Genomic DNA, 21,582 nt, shown 5'->3' on the forward strand with positions numbered 1-21,582 from the left:
GCGCTTTGTGATTATGCCCTTTTTGCGCTGATTATAAAGCTGTTAGTCTCTCTCCAAACAATACTGACTGAACCAGCAGCAAAAGAAGATCCAAACGCTTCACATAAACATCATCTTGGATTCCCAAAAAAAATAAAAAAAAATAAAAAAAATCTTGGATTCCCTCTGACTTTTGCTGTTTTGCTTCTACCACGATAAAATCACACTTCATGCACAGCTCTCTCTCTCTGTATACTTCAAGAACAGTTTCCCGTCTAACAATCTGTTTTCTGCATTATTCGCTTGCTTGTTACGCACAAGTCTACCGTTGTTTACAGCGCTGTCGGCCGCTGTTTTTCCCCTTTTACTTACTTCCGAAAAGAAAACCTAATTTCTGTCGTTCAACTGAACAAATTTAAACTTTTTAAAATTATGCAAAATGCAAAATGCTTAGCTGTGTCTCTAATAAAACCGCTGTAACTTCAGAGGTAATGTTCATATGTTGATTAATGGTTTTCTTTCATTTTTGATGCAGAATATTTTTATAAAATCCCAGGCCAGGAAAATAACCTTCATGTTTTTCTGTGTTTTATCTTCAGCTACTTTGACACAAAGGCATCTGCTGTGATGCTCACACCTTTGATGAAGTCTTGCAAGTGTCAGCTTCCTTTTTATAGATACAAAAATATGTAAATGTACTGATCTGAATTATAATATTTCTGACTGTCTGAGGCAAAATTTCCCAGATTTAAATCGAATCAATTGAATCAGTGACGATACCCAGCCGTACTGTATTGTGTTTGTTGTTTTGGTTATGCCCGCCCTGAAACGCTCTACCTCAAAAGGAAAATAAATGATTCCGTTTTTTTGAGATAGACATTTATTCTTCTTGGACTCAGGCCATGCAAGACACTATTTTGCCTTGCTTCACCGTCTTACTCAGAATTTTAAAAACTCAAAAACAGGTATCAAGATTTTGGCTCAAAGTTTGCAATAAATGAATTGTTTCGACATTGGTTGCATTCTGTTTATAGTTTTAGGTCATTTGGAAGGTTATAAAAAATTTTCAGTATCTTTCTGAGTATTTTTACCTAAATAAATAACTAGGGCTTTGGCATGCAGTGCAGGAATACGTTACTGCATAGTGGTTTGTTTTCTGATGATCAATTAAACTGTGTGGCATAATCGGAAAAACATCCTGTGACTGGACATCAACGTTTTTATATCAACATTTCAAGTTTTACATCTTGCACTAACACAGTTGCACCACATGAGGGAGGCATCCTGCAAGTTTTCTGGTACATCAGATTACAAAAAAACAACAACATTTTTTTTAAATCTACGACTCTCTTTGCGCATGAAACTGAAAATGCATCTTGTTAAGTAGAGTTTCATTCACCATACTGAGCCAGTAGATTTTTGGTCAGTTTGATAGTTGAACATTACTAACTGCACACTCCAGGATATTTAATTAATGGCTTTGTTACTACAGCTTCTTGTTGTCTTTGTGGCATTTGCAAGTAAGTCTCAAAATTAAGATGTTCAGCAGAACTTATGGTCTCGTTACAAAAAGTCATTTTTTCCTTTGGTTGTTCGCCAAGGGCTTAGAATAGCAGAAAGTCACCATAAGCAACAGCTGGTTAACTGTTTTAATAACCACGCGATTATTGAGCGAGTTCCTGAAACTCGATCAGAATTATGTGCAGTATTATCTGGAAAAGCTGACATTAGACTTTAATGAAAATAACTCAAACTCTTCAGACCTGCCATATTTCATTCTAATCTTTACATATTGCACAACTGTTTTATATGTTTGAGTAACAACAGCACTTTTCTATTCTTCTCCCGCAGGTTTCACTGAAGGAGTTGGTGTGTTGCCTGATGATCGTCTGAATGCAGCTGTAGGAGAAACGGTGATGTTCACTACAACACTGTCTCCATCAGAGAAACCGTTTTCATCTGCGAACTGGAGTTTTAATGTATCTACAACTATAATAATAGTCGTAATTAACGCAGAAAACATTATTGGACCTGAATATGAAGACAGGATCACCTTCTTCCCATCTACTGTGTCTTTGGAGCTCAGGAGTCTCACTCTGGATGACACTGGAGAATACGGTGTTAACGCTGTACACGATGGAACAATCCTGAATGGACGTACTACTCTGGTGATACATGGTGAGCAGATGTAGAAATTCAACAGCTTAAGTGTTTTTGCAATATTTAAGCAAGTTTACAATATATTGAACATGTAAAAATACCTGTAATGATTAGTACATATCTGTTACATCTCTACTCACTGCAGTAATGCATTCTTGTAATAACTCGTCTTATTCTTAAGACTGTGATATTAAAGACTTTAAAAAGTGGCTGAAAGAAACTGAATGGTTTATTTATTTTATTGACCCCCATACGATAAAGAACGAGCTGAGAACTCAATTAATCTCATTGATTCTGTTCAGAATAGTCACTTAAAGGGAGTTGATATCGTCAGTTATGTGAATTCAAGTATTTGAAGCATTTGGTTGGTACAGTACTTCTTTTAAGGTTTAATTATAAATATATTGTTTCTAGTTTAAGTTTCGCTGGAATCAGATTTTTTGTAATTTTAATGCTTATTTTCTATTGTTGATGCCAAAAAATACAACTACTTGTTGTATTTGTTTTTTCACAGAGAAAGTCTCCAGTGTGTTGGTAAATTCCAGCAGCACAGACTTGGTTGAGTTCAGTGGTTCTGTCTCTCTGTCCTGCTCTGCCTCTGGATCCTCTCTCTCTTTCCTCTGGTTTAACGGCAGCTCTGAGGTTACAGCAAGTGACAGAGTTCAGCTCACTGATGGAGGCTCCAGTCTGACTATAATCAATGTGACCCGCTTTGACCAGGGACCATTCAGGTGTCGTGTGTCCAACCCTGTCAGTACTGTTACCAGTGATCCAGTAAACCTCTCCATCAGCTGTGAGTTACTGGGATTTGTTTTTTTGTTGTTGTTTTTTTAATTATTAGGTGATTTAAATTACAGTTTAAATCACCTAATTCACAGTGCAGTTGTCATTTAGATGGTTTTGTTTTCATACATTACAGAGTAAGTAGATTTTTTTATTGTGATATAATGTGGAATGATCTGGCTAATAATGTCACAGTTTCACAATAAGCCAAACTGAGTGGTATATACCAGGGTTGTCATACAAAGCCTGTGGGCCAGAATCAGCCTGACAAAGATTCCCATCTGGCCCATTGGATGGTTTTGGAAAAGGTGAAAGAGGACAGAAATTTTGGACTATTAACTGTTATTCTTTTTAGGTTTTACACCTTTTTATTTTGATAAAGAACTCCTTCAAGGGCATTCACAATACCCCAAAGTAATTAAATGACAGATTTCTGTAATTTTACACATTACTTCTTACATTTTAAGCCCAGACTCAAGCCGACAGATGTCTTTAATGTACTACGCTTCATTTCTTTATCATGTGAAAAATCTTAGACATCCTGTTGAAAAAGCTCCTTTTTGTCTTATACTACGACAGCTCATTGATAAATTGTGTAAGTAAATTTCTCGACACTGGCTGAAATTGGAGTTTCACTGGTTTGACCCACCTAAGAGCAAAGTAGACTGTATGTGGCCCACAATATAAAATAACTTTGAAATACCTGCTATATACCTTTAAATGTTTCATACAGTTAACATTAACTTTTCTATGTCCCCTCTACATTTAGATGGTCCAGAAAATATCAATTTGATATTATCTCCACCACAAGAATACTTTGCTGTGGGGTCAGACATCAGCCTCACCTGCTCGGTTGGATCCAGACCTCCTGCTCAGTTTAAGTGGTTTCTGAATGGAGATCAGTTGCCTGATATTGGATCAGAGCTCAGACTGATGAATGTTAACATGAGTAACAGTGGAAACTACAGCTGTCAGGCCTCTAACAACAAAACTCTGAGATCTCAAACATCTGAGCCTTCAGCCATCACTGTGCTGGGTAGGTTTGATTTATTGTTAAATTGTGTGATTCATGCATATATTTTTGACTAGAGCTATATTCAGATAATGATTTCACACATACACAAATATTTGTGGAGATAAACAATACAGAAAAACAATTTTCAAATAAAATGGTTTACTCATATACTACAGGCTTTTGACATATTTTCTCATGTAGAAAAAAACTGGAGCTGATAGAAAAAAGAAATTTACAACAAATCACCATTTAACACAAGGAAAATATAATGAAAAAGCTATTATGCACTTTTTTCACTGTAGAGCAAGTGCGCTTTGACTGTGATGATTTTTATTTTAATTCAATTTCTTGTGAAGTAAAAAAAAAAAAAAAAAGGTAGATGCTAGCAGGCAGGGCATACATGGAAAGTTATAACCAAGTGTCCGGCATAGTATACAGGAACATCTGTATATGTACAACTATAATCTCAAAATCCTGAGGCCAAATTGGGATACCTTCCTTAGGATATTTGAGAATAACCAACTAAAGATCTTGTGGGACCTTCAGATACAGATGAACAGGTGATGGCTAACCAACTGGACAGACAAGTGGTTGACAAGTAGAGGAAGACAGCCGTAGTGATAGATGTAGCAATACCAAGTGATAGCAAAATCAGGATGAAGGAACATGTGAAGCTTGAGAAATACTAAGGGCTAATAGAGGAGCTAGAGAAGGTGTGGAGGTGGAAGGCAACAGTTGTCTCAGTGGTAATTGGAGGACTCAGGGCAGTGACCCTTAAACTGGGCGAGTGTGTCAAGGCAATCCCAGGGAAAACATCCAAGAGCTCTATCCAGAAGATCACAAACCTAGGAACAGCATCGATACTACACAGGAGCCTCAAGCTACCAGGCCTCTGATAGAGGACCCAAGCTTGAAGCATATAAAACCACCCACAGGGGCGAGAGTTGACTTTACTGTATTCATGTTATAATCTTATCACCCCTGCCTCCAACTCCATATCTTCATGAACCTTCTTATAGAAGTAGCATCCTTGGCACCACAAAAAGACATAAATAAAAAGTTGTCTCTCTTTGTCGTTGTCCTCGTCATCTGCTCACAAAACATCAGTCATATTTAAATAGGGTAAAAAAAGTGTCTGGTATCACTTAGTATTAAATTGGTATTGGAGAAAATAGCCAAATTAAAAGTGTCCGGCAAGTTTAAATTGAATATTAGATGCCTTGACCTTGAAGGTGAAGTTGTATGAAAATGTCAAACAATAATAAATATTTTTAGTATTAGATAATATAACTCTAATTTAGTGTTGATCACTATCCTGCACATTATTCTACAGAGAATTACCATACCATATCTCAAGAGTTCTCCTCATCTCTGTGGTTTTCTTTGGTGTTTTTAAACTCATTATTTTGAAATTTTCAGTTGTTCTTCTATTTCACCATCACCGATTTTAGTGTATAAATTTGGCATTCAACTGATCATCTACTTTTGTTCTTGTTCTTGTATTATTTTTGTTCTTAATTATTATTTTTTTGTCAAACAGAGGAAATATCAGGTTCTTCTGTCAAACCATCAACAAACCTGCCAGTTGAGGGAACCTCTGTCAGTTTAACCTGTGAGGCTTTTGGCTCAGTCTTTAAAAGGAACTGGATGAAGGATGGCTCCGAACTGACCCTGACTGACAACATGACCCTTTCTGACAATAACAGAGTGTTGACCTTTAACACTGTGAATAGGAAAGACAATGGAGAATATTTCTGCCAGATCAGCAACCCCATCAGCAGTGATGGAGATAAATACATCATGACTATTAATTGTAAGTAACATCCTGGTCAGTCTACACTTCTTGTTCATGCATACAGTAAAATAATTTCAAACTTTAAATGGTACAACTAATATGATATGTAGTCTAGTGATGCAGAAATTTAAAAGTAACGAACACATTTATTATTTTTACCTGTTTTTCAGATGGACCAGAAAATGTTCAAATCAAAGGTCCAAATGAGATAAATATCAAAGGCACCTTAAAACTGACCTGCTCTGCTGAATCCACACCAACTGCCAGATTCACCTGGTTCTTTAATGGGACAGTGAAACTCACCAATTCAGTTGAGTACATTAAAGAAGAGGTTGAACTTTCTGACAGTGGAAACTACACCTGTCAAGCCTGGAATAATATAACTGAGAGAACATCATCATCAGTGGTGCATGGACTGACTGTAACAGGTACCTGCATGTCTTGGATTTTTTAGATAGCTTTAACTGTCATGCCACTAATAGGCTTCCTAACATTTTCTTAGAGATCTTTGATACTAACAAGATTAAGATGAATTAATAATTAATCTTTCATCTAATAAGGTTAAGATTCATTTCAAGCTCATGAGACAACAGTGTTTTTAAGTACAGAACTCCATTTAAAGATAGTTGTTTGTCAAGGCCTCACGGTGCCTCAACAGTCAGTCTATCTCTATCTATCTATCTAGATTAGGGATGGGTATTGATAAGATTTTAACGATTCCGATTCCATTTTCGATTCTGTTTAACGATTCAATTCTTTATCGATTCTCTTATCGATTCTTTTTTTAAAAAAAAAAAAGGAGAACACTAAGGTCGATTAGCTCAGAGCTTTGTTTTATATCTTCTCTTTGAACAAGATAGAAATTTAGGAGTAACATGGCCTTACAAACCCAACAGTGAGATCTTGAGAGATCCAGCCTACGGCTCTTCAATGGGGTGTCACAGGGTCCCCAGGAAAAAAAAATTGTAAATGTAAAATAATAAAATAAATATTCTTGTGAGACATATCACATATTGATGGGGTCGGGTTATGTTAAAAAGTATAAATTGTTATACTTTGTTCATTGGTTCAAAGGTACCCCACACTTCTTTTTTTGTTTGCTTGTTTGTTCTGGTGTATTTTTCATTTGAACTGTTACTCTGCCAGAGTACTCATATTTACAAGATGGCATTGAACGCCCCATTGGTGTATCAGGAAAACTATTTTGTACGTATGTTCCTTGAAGGGGATTGAAGTCGTTCTTTTTTCCACCGCAGCGAAGGGCTAGGAGTAGGAGAGGAGCTGCTGTATGTTTTTGTTATCGAATCGATCTGATTGTGAAATAAAGCATATGCAGTGAGAAAGCAACTCCAGGAGTCATCCCTGCCTTAAAGCTGCAACATTCTTCTGTAGCAATAACAAAGTATAACATAAATTGTTCTGTGGCAATTACACAAGAATATCCAGTAATGTCCCTGCCTACAATTAAACACATTCACTTACCAAAAATCGGGGGCATCTGCTGTGGCAAATGGGTGCAAGCCTTTGACCACAAACTTAGACACTGCTCGGTGACATTAGTCTATCCTGGCCTGAAAGGTAGTGATGGGCAGATGAAGCCCCATGAAGCACTGAAGCTTTTCATCCAATTGGTTCACCCCAACGCGAAGCTTCATGAAGCTTCATTTGCTCTAGCAGGACACCTACTGGACGTAAAAATAATAGCTGGCATGAATTTGAAGAGAGTGGCATTTTGCACACAGCCTGTAAATGTCAACAACAAAAGGAGTGTGTAAAACATGTATATTGTAGTGATGGCAGTATACTGTGTATATTTATAGTGGCAGTATGGAAAATGATTATTTGGAAATGCTTGAAATGGAAATGATCATTTACTGTGAGGTGAGGTGTGGTTGGGGTGTGGACAGTGGTTGTGCTTTTGTAACGTTGAGGTATGGACAGCTACACACTGAGGCTTTGAGCCTCAGTCCTGCCTGTTCACATTTTATTCTGTAAAAACTAAATTTTCACTGCTTTTATGACCTTTTTAGTGGGGAGAACATAGCTGGGATTTAATGATTTAACAAATCTTTTGAATCCTTTGTCCTCCACAATGCTAAATGGCTGGGAGTCCTCAATCACCATGCTGACCAGGTCTTCATCTATTTGAGATTGTTCTCCTGAGGAAAGACAATAAAGATAAAGCACAAATATAAATATCACACACGTAACTTATAACAGTTGTATAATATTGTTATATCATTTAGTAACATTACTGCATCCTATATTATCATTGCATTTGATGGCTCACCTGGTCTTGCTCCACAATCGGTGTCCCCCTTATTCTCATGCAAAGCTCTGTAGTGCCTAAGCATGGATGAGGTGTTGTTGTTATATCCCAGCTCCCTGGCACATAGCAAACACTTCACCTTGTACAAAAGTCAAGACAGCTCAACATAAATTGTATTGCAGCATCAGTATTATGGAAATACATCTTCTGTAGAAATTTACATACCTTGTTGGGAGGAATAAGATCAAAATGTTCCCACACAGGGGAGGACATCCTCCTCTTCTTAGCTGGCTCCATTCTCTCCTGACTTTCCTCACTCTCATAAACCTCCAAACTGTCTCCAAACTCTCACTAACAACTCTCCATCAAACACCCACATTTTTGAATGAAGTCTGAGGGGTTTATATCGCTGTCATATCTCGCGGCAAAGTTCGAACCGCTTCATGAACCAGTCACGTGGTACAGCCGGGCAGCGAGGCTTCGGACGTCATCATTTTCAGCTCCTCCCATAAATGAAGCAAGCCTCGATACGCGCTTCGCGGAAACGCCCCCTCCATTACTCGACACACGCTCCGAAGCCTCGATACAGAACGTCCCATCACTACTGAAAGGAGACGCTACCGGTAGACTGCAGCGACAACTGCCAGCGAGCGCCAGCCAGACTCTGTCTGTCTCTCTCATCATGGTCACCTACATGTACAGTAATGGCAGGTCTTGTAATAAGGCAGATTGCGCTAACATAATATGCACTGTTAGTTGATTATTTACCTGCCGCATTAACGGGAGAGGACGTGCAAACGTTACCGCTGCTGCTGGGCTGAGAGTCACGAGAACGGAGCGGAATTAAAAACGCGTGTCATCGCGTGTTTTGTGAGCAAATGCTTTTGCATATTCGTAGTGTTTCCTCCCTTAAATGAAATATCTACTTTGCAAGTTGCCCTGTTGTCATCGGTTCTCATAAAGTATAATCAAACTTTTGAGCGTTTGAGCCGCTTAGGCGCCATGTTTCCTGCCAGGTAAATGACGCTCCGCAACGTGGTGACGTCATTCGGGGCGACTGGAATCGATAAGGGAATCGTTTGCAAAAATGGCAAACGATTCCAAGGAATTGAAACAGTGGGAACCGGTTCTCAACAAGAACCGGTTTTCGATACCCATCCCTAATCTAGATAGATAGATAGATAGATAGATAGATAGATAGATAGATAGATAGATAGATAGATAGATAGATAGATAGAACTTTATTATTCTCTTAGGTAGCTTCCAATTTCCAGTTTCCAGTAGCAGAACACCGACAGAACTTTGTAAATAATTACAGAATTAGATAAATAAAGGGGAATAAGAGAATATGACAGCTTAGTTGTCCACACCCTCCTTTGTGCTCCTGTTTCCCCTCCCTCTCCTTTCTAGTGAGGAGTTAAACAGTTTGATGGCATGTTTGACAGAGAAGTTTTTAAGTCTATTTGTCCTAGACTTTAGGAGAAGCAACCTGTTGCTGAGCAGACTCCTCTGGTTGTTTATGACCATATATAGAGGATGCCCTGTATTGTCCATAATGTCCTGCAGTGTCTTTAATGTCCTTTAATGTTATAACAGAACATTAAAAAATTACAAAATGTTCTCCACGCAAGGAGTTCAGCAGCTCTGCTGTGTAATAAATTGACACTGAAACTTGACCAGTTACAAATTCAAAGGAAACTATTAAGTGACTGTGAGATGATGGAGTAATTCCTATCATCCAATATTTATTGCTTTTTGTACATTCCCAGGAAAATCATCAGGATTATCTGCCGGTGCCATCGCTGGAATAGTAATTGCATGTTTAGTCCTTGTTGCTGCAGCTGTTGGTGGTGGATACTACTTTTATAAGAAAAAGTAAGTTGGAAGCAGGTGGACATTTTTCTAAAAGTGCACCATTTTCTGAATGTGCATTGTCTGTGTGGTTTTAATGATTACTACAGCTTTAATTTGACAAGTCTTTATTGCTACTTCTTATGGGGACACCGGAAAATTGTATTTGAAATTTTTTTTAAATTGATTATATGTGTTATCAGTATTTGTTATAAAAATGTCAGTTGAGTAAAACACTTGAAAAACTTGAAATAAAAAATAGTTTGGACTTACTGATTATTATTTGCAAAGGTGCAAATATATGATTAATATTTGCACCTTTTGAACAACAGGATAGTGTGACATGCTTAAAAAAAGGGACTAAAAGTATAAAAAGAGTCAAACAGAAATTCAATTTCTAGTAATGTTGATAATATATTGATTATTGATATATTGATTATATTAATACTTAATATATATTGACTATATTATTGTTATTTGGCAAATTTTTATATGTGTAGTGTAGTCATGAGTCTTTATCTTTCTCAACAGAGGACCTCTGAAGAAATCTACAACAGGTTAGTGTGTGTGTGTGTGTGTGTGTGTGTGTGTGTGTGTGTGTGTGTGTGTGTGTGTGTGTGTGTGTGTGTGTGTGTGTGTGTGTGTCTGGATCAAGGGTATTTTGTAGTATTGGCAGCTAGTGGCTCAACAGATAAAGTGGGTCATCTGCTAATCAGAAGGTTGGTCATTTAATCCCCAGCTCTTTCTGTGTGTGTTTGAGTGGTAGCATTAAAGCATTAGGCAAGGCAAGGCAAGGCAAATTTATTTGTATAGCACAATTCAACAACAAGGTGATTCAAAGTGCTTTACAGAGACATTAGAAACAAAAACAAATAAAAAGCATGATTTAAAATTGATTAAAACAAGCAAACAAACAAACTAACTAAACACACACATTTCACACCTGTTCGCGCGATTTGAACCCTTATCGTAAGGGGAGCTACCAGTCCTTCTGTGGACGAGCTACTTTCTATTTTAAATTCCCTGAATTTAAAATACTCTCTAGACCCAGTCTAGACCCAGCTGGGGAGCTACCCAGAGCTCTAAACCCACTTAACAAACAAACAAACAAACAAACAAACAAACAAACAAACAAACAAACAAACAAACAAACAAACAAACAAAACAGTATATAAAATCAAAACAACATTAAAAGACAAAAATAATGACAACAATAATAAAATGGTATATGAATCAGTTAATGCAGCCTGTACTAAAACTGTACTGGTTGTATTGGGATCAGTTTATGGTGAAAGTTAATTAATTTACATGTCTTAATTTACATGCTGTGTTAATCTCAGTTTTTTTTTAGTTAATATTACCCCTGCTGAGTACATGTAAAGGAATTATTGCTTCTCCCTACATTTAACTCCTGTTATTATTATTTGTTGTTGTGTTAAAGGAGGCCAGGGAACTGCAGCTTCCTCAAATCAGGTAAAAGTTGCTAATTCCTTTAAATTCACATGAGTATTTATATACCTGAGTATATGTTTAAGGAAACAATGTTTCATCCCTAAACCCATTACTTAAATCATTCACAGAAACATCAGACGAATTAAAACCAATATTCCTCAAATCAACTATTTTCTTATGTTTATAAATTTTGCTAGAAAAATTATCACAGATTCATAATCTTGGAGTTTTGAGACACACTTATGGACTATAGCTTAGTCCATATAGTTTATATGGACCGATTAACAGAGTATGCCTCCTAACACTAAGACTAAGGCTAACACTTGTGTACCTTAGGCTCAGCATCAAACTTTGAACCTTGTCAGACTTTGAGTTAAACCCAACTTAACAGCTGGATACAACTGTCGGGCTCATGGTTGTGTTTTTCGTAAAAAATTAGCCATATATGTGTTTAATATTTAATTTATTGCAATGTAACTGAATGAAAGTTGGATCTTAAAGAGTCTAAAACAAATACGATAAGACTCCCTTTATTTCACAGTTATAATCTTATTCTACTCTCTGTTTCCTCTGTAGGAGTTGAACTATGCAGATGTCAGGTTTTTCCCAAAGAGAAATGATGGGAGAGTTCAGATGGGGGTACAGAATGAATCCTCAAATTATGCTCAGGTTCAAGCGAACAGCAGGGCTCCTGCAGCATCCTCCCTCCCTACATATGATGCTCACATGCACCACGTGAGGAGGCCCGCCCCTCAGCCTGATCCTAATGCTTCAGAAACCTATGCTCAGGTTCGCGTACGCTGAGTGTACTGGATGTGATTCATATCCAAGCCGGCCAGAAGCAGTCAATCTCACTCCATTTATTGTGGGCTAGCTTGGACTTGAACTCGTGAGTCAAAGCACTTTAAAAGTAGTCAATAATCAACCAGCTCTGAAATTTATTGCCATGGGAACAATGTTTCCTTATTACTTTGAGTAAACGGCATATCATAGTGTTCCTGTTCTTATGTTCAGCATTTTCTTTGTACAGTGCAAAGTGCAGTTATCTGAGCAGTGATATTCTTTTTATTTGATTCAGATATTTATCTGTCACTTTTGTCATAATATATTATCATGTGATTTCATACAAGATTCTTATTTGTGGCCAATAGTGAAGTAGTAATTTTTTAAAAGCAACACTCCTGGATGCTACTTGATGATCAGTGTGACAATTCATTACTTCATTATCTTAGTGAACTGTAAAGGTGCAGCAATTTAAAGATTTAAATGAAATCTGCTTTATCGTCCCTGCAAACGAAAGGTCAGCAGTGACAATAACTAATAATGCTTCTGTTTAAAATCATTTGAATGACTCCAGACTTTCAAACATTTTCTGGTGCTATTGGGCAGGTTTGGGGAAATCATCCGTTGCACACTAGACAATAATGTGGATCATATTTCAGAATAATACTACATCTTTTTTCTTTTTTTTTACTTACCCTGATAAATAACAATAATTGCTTTATATAGGCACGCTTTATCTTTGTCAGGGTTTATATAAACATGAGGGAACTGTAGATGTTTTCCTGGGACAGGTGAACCTGTGTGATGAGTATAGTTATTGATATGTATCATAACAGTGAGCTACTTTATCATTTAAATCCCTTCAACATGCCTAGATGACTTCATCTTCATAATTGTCACCATGTTTTTTATTAAGATGTTTGCTAAGTAATGTATAATGTGCTATGTGGGAATTGCAGGGCTGATTTTTTATTTTATTTTATTTTTTTACTTGTTCCTGTTTTCTATTCTTTTCTGTCTGTGCATTTCTATTTGTGTCTGAAATGTTTCTGCCATGTTAATTCTGAAAAACCCAGAAAAAATGTCTACACAAAATTGTCCACTAGTCATTCATGCATGTTTGCAGGCTAAGATAGCAAGGCATTTGCCTCCTCTGTCAATATCTATATCTCAATAGTGCAAACATAAACAGCGCTTAATGATACTGTAGTGTGCGATGTTTCAGTAAAGGCATTAGATACAGTAGAACTGCACACATTTTAAGGTGTCTTTTTAATAAATCAGAATATCCCACTTGAGAGTAAAATATGATCAGAGAGTTTTACTACAGATTTAAAGTTCTTTCTTCTTTTTTTTAATGTTGAATGAACTGAAAACTGTTGACAGTCAATAACTGTATGACTTCAGTTTAAGGGTATTGTAAATAAAATGAAGACATCATATAACAAAACATCTTTTACTTTGTTCTGTGGCTGCTGTGGAAATATATAATATTTTTTAGTAGTCTTAGTAGTGTGCTTCATGTATCAAACTAATTCATTTGCAAGTAGGCACTGGATCCTGGCAGGTGTTGCTAAGGATTGTGTTTGAAATCATTCAAGCAATAAATGCGTGACAGAGATGGCACTTGTCCTTTTCTTAGTGTGCATTTGGTAACAAGGAGTTATGGTAAATGGTAAATGGCCTGCATTTGTATAGCGCTTTTCTAGTCCCTAAGGACCCCAAAGCGCTTCACACTACATTCAGTCATTCACCCATTCACACACACATTCACACACTGGCGATGGCAAGCTACATTGTAGCCACAGCTGCCCTGGGGCGCACTGACAGAGGCGAGGCTGCCGGACACTGGCGCCACCGGGCCCTCTGACCACCACCAGTAGGCAAACATGGGGTTAGTATCTTGCCCAAGGATATTTGGCATGTAGCCAGGAGGCAGCCTGGGATCAAACCACCGACCTTCTGATTAGTGGTTGATTAGTGGCTCTGCCACCTGAGCTACAGCCACCCCCATGTCTATTTAAAGAACAAGGCTTCAATTAATAAATAAGAGTAGTTTGTCTTAACTCTTGCTTTAAATTCATTGAATCAATGCCATTCATTGTTTAACTGTGGACCAACAACACTTGTCATTCACCCTTTCTATTCAATTCACTTTAGTTCAAATCAAATGTATCAATTCTGACTGTGTGTGCAATCTGTACTTGGGTCATTGTTGGTCTTCTGTGTAAAACAATAACGTTAGTTTAGAGCACATGAAACCATGAGAGAAGACTCCCTCCCATCTTCAGTGTTTGTCTAGTGGTTATCTCAGTCAGCCCTCCCCCCATTAGTTACCCATTACTGAAGATCAAGCTACATGTGCATTGTCCCTGTGGGTGTTTTATGTCCATTGAAAGGTGATGTCATTTTTTCTGCCACATGCCGAAATTAAAGTTAAATAAATGTGTAACCAGTTTGCACCTGTTCACTCAGGAGTGCAATGATGTTATTTTTTAATGTATTTGTAATAATATACTTCTTCAAATGAATATAATAAAATATGTTTTCAACTACTGAGTTTACAGAGCATGTTCTGCTTTAGTGACACTTTTACTTCTGTCTTAAAATCCATGCATAAGTCACATGTGTCTTTTTGTTTGTTTTTGTTTTTCCAGAGACGAAATGACACAGTAGTTGATTGTTATCTGTTGTTTAAAATTTCACAAGAAAGGAACTGTAACTGAAAAAATAAAGAAGTTCAGAACAGGAACATAAATATCTTCTTATTCGCAAGACCCAAAGAGGGCTGCAAATGAAGGCCCATTTATTATTGCAACTATACTGTTGAAAGTTTCTTTGGTGTTTGTTTACTTAGTTTAAAGTTAAAACAAAAGACGGAGAAACTATTAGAAGTGGAACTGCAGGAGGAAGTAGTTGTAGCCTAATTATACAAAAATAAATTTAGTTCCAGGAATGAAACTCTTAACTGCAACTGCATTTTAACTGCAGCAATAAATTCAAAGGTCATTGTGCATAAAATACGTTGCCGTGCCAACCTAATGTCATCACAGCAATAAAATCAAATAACAGTGCAGTAAAAGTACCTGTTAATGAACACATGACGTCTGTTACATATTACACATCGACACATGTGCTTTTACTTAAATTTGAAAATAGAATTATACCACAAACTGACAGATTACTGAGTCTTTTACTGTTTGCCCTTTGTTTCTTCTGAAAAGTGCGACCTATTTGAACACAATATTTAATAACTTCTCTTAGTGTCTGACAGCTGGGAAGACTTCTCTACTAGTAACAGAGAACTAAAATAATAAAACACCCAAAATAATAATGACAATAATAAAACATAGAAATAAATGCTAAGGTTAATATTTTAATTAGATGTGTTTGCTAGTTTGTAGCTTATCGTTTATGTAATTACATATACATATATATACATATACTTACATATTACATATACTTACATATACTTACATATCTATATTATTGCTAATATATATTGTAATATATCTATATCACTAAGCACTTCTGGATGGATGCAAACTGCATTTCGTTGCCCTGTACCTGTGCATGTGCAATGACAATAAAGTTGAATTCTAATTCTAATTAGGCTTAAAATTCATAGTCATTTAGGGAAATAATGCCTCACACATACAGACACACACAGTGAGGATTAGAGAAGTAAAAAGGAATACTCATTGAGCAAGATTTGCGAAAAGAGGAAATATAATGTGAGCTTCATTACCGTATCAACAACAGTGTCAGGTTTACTGATAACTCTTTATAGTCAGCAATTCAGGTCATTTTCTGGTCACTACTTTTTATGAAGACCTTATTTAGAACTAGAGGGAACCACAAGTAATAAAAAAGACCCATGTGTGACAGTGCCATCTGGTGTTTTGAGGAATGTGAATAGCAGTTGTGCACTTTCAAGTGCTGTTTCAACCTGTACTTTTAATGACTGATAAACACATGGATCTTGTGCTGATACCAGGAGGCTCATTGAGAAAATATTTAGCACATTCAGCTCATATTAAACAAATACATGATAAATAAAAATTAATAACAACTAAGCTGACAGGAGGATTAAAATGCAACACAAATAATAACACTGCATGCAAGAATTAACCTGGCCAAAGAAAGAATATAAATACTTCCCTGTTTCTATTAATTTTTATAATAACCACAGGTATTTATTTGCTTAATATTTTTCCTGTAATTTCATACTTCATATATTTTTGCGTGATCAAGTAAAGTAACAAGTTTGTGCACGGTTAAAAATAATATTAGAGTTAACGGCTTAGTTTTAGAATTTAAGTAAAATCATTGTCATTATGTGCTGATAATGTGTCAGTAGAGCCAAAATGGTAAACCTAACACAAGCTTTAATAAAATAGCCTGTTGTTTTCATTTTGTATGTTAAATGCACTTCTCAGTTTATATCACAGAGGTCACGGTATCGGAATCCAAGTCGGGACCCCTCAAACTTTCCTATATGACGATATTCAGTGCTGCATTTGTGGTGCCTATTGTGCTCAACTTGACTTTGTCCAAGTAAATTAGATTATATGCCACAAATGTTTGTTTAAATAAATATGGCTTCTACTGTAAATAATTTACTAACAGGAACAAGACCTGAAGGGTCCAATGAGCATGGACAATCCAGCAGCAGCACATGAGGAAGTATCAGTGGACCCATGGAAGGTAACATTAACTGAAGGCCACATACTTTTAACCAATTTAATAATGAGTGAATGTGTTTTGTCAGTGAAGTCTTCTGGTGCTTCCTCCACATGAGGTGAAAATAAACAGAGTGAGTGATAATGGTACAGATGAACACTGTGCTCATGTCTCTTGCATTTCCTACAGATGCTTTATAACACAGAGAACCGTGGCAGCAAGTGTCACATTTACTGTGGCTGCTGCACCCCTGTATCTGCAGAATTTGCTGCAAATTCTGAGGCTTCCTCCTCCAAAAACCACTGAATATTAACTTTCTTATTATCAACATACTGTGTTTATGGAACAAAGTCTCTAGTGATATAACTGGATTTGGTGACAAATTCATGGTACTGGTTAGCATTGCAATGTTATAATAAGTAGTTATAATACTGAAGGAACAGAGGATACTCTGTTTATTTAAAAATAAATACTGGTGGATTCTAAAGTTCGAAACTTTATTTCTTTGTCTGCATCGATGTTGTTGTCATTTCAATTCAGTTTTATTTATACACAATACACAATAACAGCTGCCTTTATATTATAAGGTAAAGGTCCTACAACAATACAGAGATAACCCCAACAATCACATGACTCCTTTGAGCAAGCACTTGGTGACAGTTGGAAGGAAAAACTCTAGCAGAACCAGCCCTACTATGTCATTGTAGGACTTAGCAGTGGTGGACAAGCTGAGGAACTGATAGATGTAGTGATACCGAATGACGATGATAACATCAGGAAGAAGGAACACGAGAAGCTGAAGAAGTACCAAGGGCTCAGAGAAGAGCTTGAGAAGATGTGGAGGGTGAAGGTAACAGTGGTCCCAGTGGTAATCGGACCACTCGGTGCAGTGATCCCCAAATTAGGCGAGTGGCTCCAGCAGATCCCAGGAAAAATGTCAGAGATCTCTGTCTAGAAGAGCGCAATCCTAGGAGCAGCAAAGATACTGCAGGACCCTCAAGCTCACAGGCCTCTGGACCTGAGCTTGAAGGCTAAAAGGCCGCCCACAGAGGCGAGAGGAATTTATATATTTAATAGTTCACTTGAAATAATTGAACATCATAATTTGAAATAGAGAAATTAATGTATCATGTGAGTTTAGGTGATTTGTAAAATTTCAATTCACATTTTCTTCAAGAGTGTTGTACAAACACATTTTCACCACAGGAGGGAGACGTGTTCCAGGTTTTTAGAGAAAAACTGAGGCCTGCAGTAGGCTTGTAGATATTCACTTATGATAGGGGGTGTCAGGTTAGGGGTCAGGCTGACCTTTGAACATTCATCTTCTGTACACCTCATGAAGCTTTAATTAATGGCTAAATGACTTCTGACTTTCATCATCTGTTAAAGTTTTCATAATTTTCATCATCATTTAAAGTTTTTCAGTAAAACTGCGTCAAATTTTTTAAGCATGTCACATTATCCTGTTGTTGGCCAACAGACCTTCACTCTGGAGCACAGACTGTATGACTTCAGACTATTTTACAACCACTAACATCTGTTTTTTAGCCTGCTTCTAGGGACAACTAGAAACAACTTATCAGCTGACGTGAGAGTTCTATTTGGAGTATTTTTAGTTAACAGATCAGACGTATGATGGAGCTAATCCATTTAGAGATTTAAAAACAAGCAATGAAATCTTAAAATCAATTCTACAACGCACTGGAAGCCAGTTTAAATGAGCCAAGACTGGGGAAATATGGTCATGTTTACGAGTGCCTGTCAAGAGTCAGGCTGCAGCATTTTGAACTAGCTGAAGATGAGAGAGCAGAGCATGGCTGATACCAAAATAAAGACCATTACAGTAGTCAAGCCTGGATGAAATAAATGCATGTATCACTTTCTCGAAGTGAGCAACTGACTAATTGTTCTTAGTTTTTGCAAGGGCCCTGAGCTGGAAGAAGCTGGCTTTTACTACAGAATTTATTTGTTTCTCAAATGAGAAACTGCTATCAAAGAACAATCCCAGATTCTTTGCAAAGGGAGTTCTGGACTTTTCCAGAGGACCAGGGTCAGTTTTTTGGTCGTTTACATTGAAAAAATGTAATGCAAACCACGATTTAATGTCATCAAAGCAGTCTAGCAAAACCTTCAGAGAGTCTGTAGAATTCTTTTTAAGAGGAAAATAAATTCGAGAAACATCAGAATAACAGTGAAATGTTATAAATACTGTGGTGGGTGGCTTGTTGCATGTAGAATTGTTATCCCTTTAAAAAATAAACCATAAAGTAACTGACTGACTGAATGTGACTATTATTATGATTGTTATTATTGTTGTGAGTTATTCTTTTTTCAATAATTTAGCTTTATTTGAAACATAAATGTTAATTATAAGCAATAAGGAATTTAATCAAACATTTGGTTCTTTTGTTTAACTGGCAGTGTAACGTTGTATACATGTTGTCACGGCTGCGATGGCAGGCGTGTGGAGGTGAAGTAAGGACCCAAGTGCAGGCAGAGGTTGATATGAGAGTGGAGATGGCAAGGACTGGAACTAAGAAATAAACTAAAACTGGGAAAGCCTAAACACATGGAAATGAAGTCAAAACCCTTAGGGTGATCACAGGGAAACAGACCAGCAGCTTACAAAGGCAAACACAAGGCTTAAATACACAGAGGGATAACGAGGGAATGAGGCACAGAAGGAGAACACAGCTGGGAGTAATCAGAAATGATGAGACCGAGGGGAAGCAAAACTAGACACATTCACATAAGACATGCACCTTCAAAGTAAAACAGGAAATGCACAACAGACACAGAGATCCAGACTAGACACTGAACTTAACAGACAGATTCACGAGGAGACACTGTGACATCATGGACAGACAGAGGGAACACAGAGAAGTGGGACCAGGGCAGGCACAGAACAGAAACCTAACAAATGGCAAATCTTAATGAAAGACATAACCAGAATAAACAAGAACATAGAATATTATAAGGAAACACAAAACACTGAGTCGTCATTTTATTAAAAGACATGATGTTTGTTTGTTTGTTTGTTTGTTTGTTTGTTTGTTTGTTTGTTTGTTTGTTTGTTTGTTTGTTTGTTTGTTTGTTTGTTTGTTTGTTTTGTCCTGTCCTGTGTTTGTCCGTTATATGTCACATGTAGCACCAGGGTCTCGGAGGAACGCTGTCTCATTTCACTCTGTACTGTACCACTGTATGGTTGAAATGACAATAAAAAGAAATGCAGCAATCATAAAGCATATCTGTGGTAACACTCAGAGAGGAGGAAATGAAAGAAAACATGTTACTCTCCCTCTTGCAAAAAGAACTTAGAAGGATGTAGTTCAGGTGTATTCCTAAATTTTTATGCTTTTTTTGTTTTTCTGATGTTAGTGTATTTGATATACACTCAACATAAGGTTGTAGCCAAACAATGCAAGATTTAGAGGAATGACACAGCATGAAACTGCAGCAATAAATTCAAAGTTCAGCCAATAAATTATATTCCGGTTATCCAACCTGTTATCACAACAATGCAATAAGATAACACTGTACCAAAAGTACCGGTAATGTGTTGTGACAAAGCCTGCTAAATTTACTGACCACATTGCCAAATATATACTGTCAAGGCAAAAGTGACAGTTCACCAAGCAAACAGACTCAGAGATGTTCTTTTGGAAAGTTTTCTAAAATGGATGACTCAGCTTTTCTTGTGCTCTTCTGAATAGAGACCTCTGACATTGTGCCTGGAATCTGCTGGAGCTAGTCCCTCAAGTTTAATGGTCACAGCTCACAGTATTCCTTTTACCTCTGGTACCACTGTGGACACACATCCCACTACAAAGTGCTGGATAGTCTCCAGGACATCTTTGCACAGTCAGCCTATTTAGTTCTGTCAGTTGTGTTATACTCCTGCCTCCATGGATCTGGTGCTGAGGGCCCATCATTGTGCTACCGTGATTAGTGCCTCTGTGCTGTCCTTTCCCATATGGAAAAGATATATTCAAATTCAAATTCAAATTTTATTTGTCACACACACACAACCATACACAGTATGACATGGGGGTGAAATGCTTGTAGCTGTACAATGCCCGACCATTAAATGACAGAAGAAAAGTTTTACAATATTTACAATTTACTGCAGAATTTACAAATTAACTTAGGAATTTACAGTAAAGAATGTGCAAATAGCAGAAGAGATTATAAAGATTATAAAGATTATAAATTATAGGAATTATAGGATTGGGGATTATATATTATAGGATTATAGGATATAAATCTTATAAAGTTTGTATCTGTCTTGTGTGAAACTTGTATGAAAAGCATATAAGAGTGAAAACAGATATAAGATCCCTTGAAAAATTATATAATGAAACTTGTATGTTTTGAATACTTACTAAAACAATATATGAAAGTAATGAGAAAGTGGCCACTTTCATGAGTAATCACATATAAGTTTTTACTGTTTCTTTTTCATATGGGTTAGGCCAACCTTTTTTAGCCACTGCTTGGATTTCCTGATGTCAGCTACATCCTATGTTATCATTGGTACATCATATCCAGGGACTTGATCATCCATGATTGTTTCTCCTCATGTTCCTCATCACCATTTGCCTTCAGCCACCTAAAGTACTTTTGGAGAAAAATTCTCAGGGAACCAGATGAACTTCTTTAAGAACTTCTCCATCATCCTGATCATAGAGCCTCAAGGTGCTGGACTTCAGCTGGACACCCCAGTTGTGTCCAGCCCCATTGTGAGGAGTTTTGGTGTGTTGACATCAGTGACATATATCCTCTTCTGTGCCCATCTCTGACCATTAGGATGTA

General features: G+C 37.0%; 1 protein-coding gene and 1 long non-coding RNA gene across 2 annotated transcripts; both read left to right on the top strand.

Annotated features, from left to right (window-relative positions):
- The first annotated feature begins 1,895 nt into the window (after positions 1-1,895).
- LOC143421010 (cell adhesion molecule CEACAM5-like) lies at positions 1,896-6,186 on the top strand. The gene is made up of 4 exons (XM_076889651.1): positions 1,896-2,157; positions 3,692-3,958; positions 5,466-5,750; positions 5,903-6,186. Exons 1-4 carry the CDS (start codon positions 1,896-1,898, stop codon positions 6,184-6,186), a joined length of 1,098 nt encoding a protein of 365 aa, XP_076745766.1.
- Positions 6,187-8,396: 2,210 nt separating this feature from the next.
- LOC143421097 (uncharacterized) lies at positions 8,397-14,684 on the top strand. The gene is made up of 5 exons (XR_013100851.1): positions 8,397-8,871; positions 9,771-9,876; positions 10,384-10,409; positions 11,294-11,325; positions 11,881-14,684. It is a non-coding gene; the product is annotated as an uncharacterized LOC143421097 (long non-coding RNA).
- The last annotated feature ends 6,898 nt before the right edge of the window (positions 14,685-21,582 follow it).

The sequence above is a fragment of the Maylandia zebra genome, linkage group LG11 (genome assembly GCF_041146795.1).
Source record: "Maylandia zebra isolate NMK-2024a linkage group LG11, Mzebra_GT3a, whole genome shotgun sequence".
Taxonomy (NCBI): Eukaryota; Metazoa; Chordata; class Actinopteri; order Cichliformes; family Cichlidae; genus Maylandia; species Maylandia zebra.

Excerpts from the sequence above, each read along its gene's own strand:
- LOC143421010 (XM_076889651.1), top strand. The coding sequence starts at position 1,896 with ATGTTCACTACAACACTGTCTCCATCAGAGAAACCGTTTTCATCTGCG. Across the intron at positions 2,158-3,691 it reads TACTACTCTGGTGATACATG|ATGGTCCAGAAAATATCAAT; the intron begins GTGAGCAGATGT and ends CTCTACATTTAG. Across the intron at positions 5,751-5,902 it reads ATACATCATGACTATTAATT|ATGGACCAGAAAATGTTCAA; the intron begins GTAAGTAACATC and ends CCTGTTTTTCAG.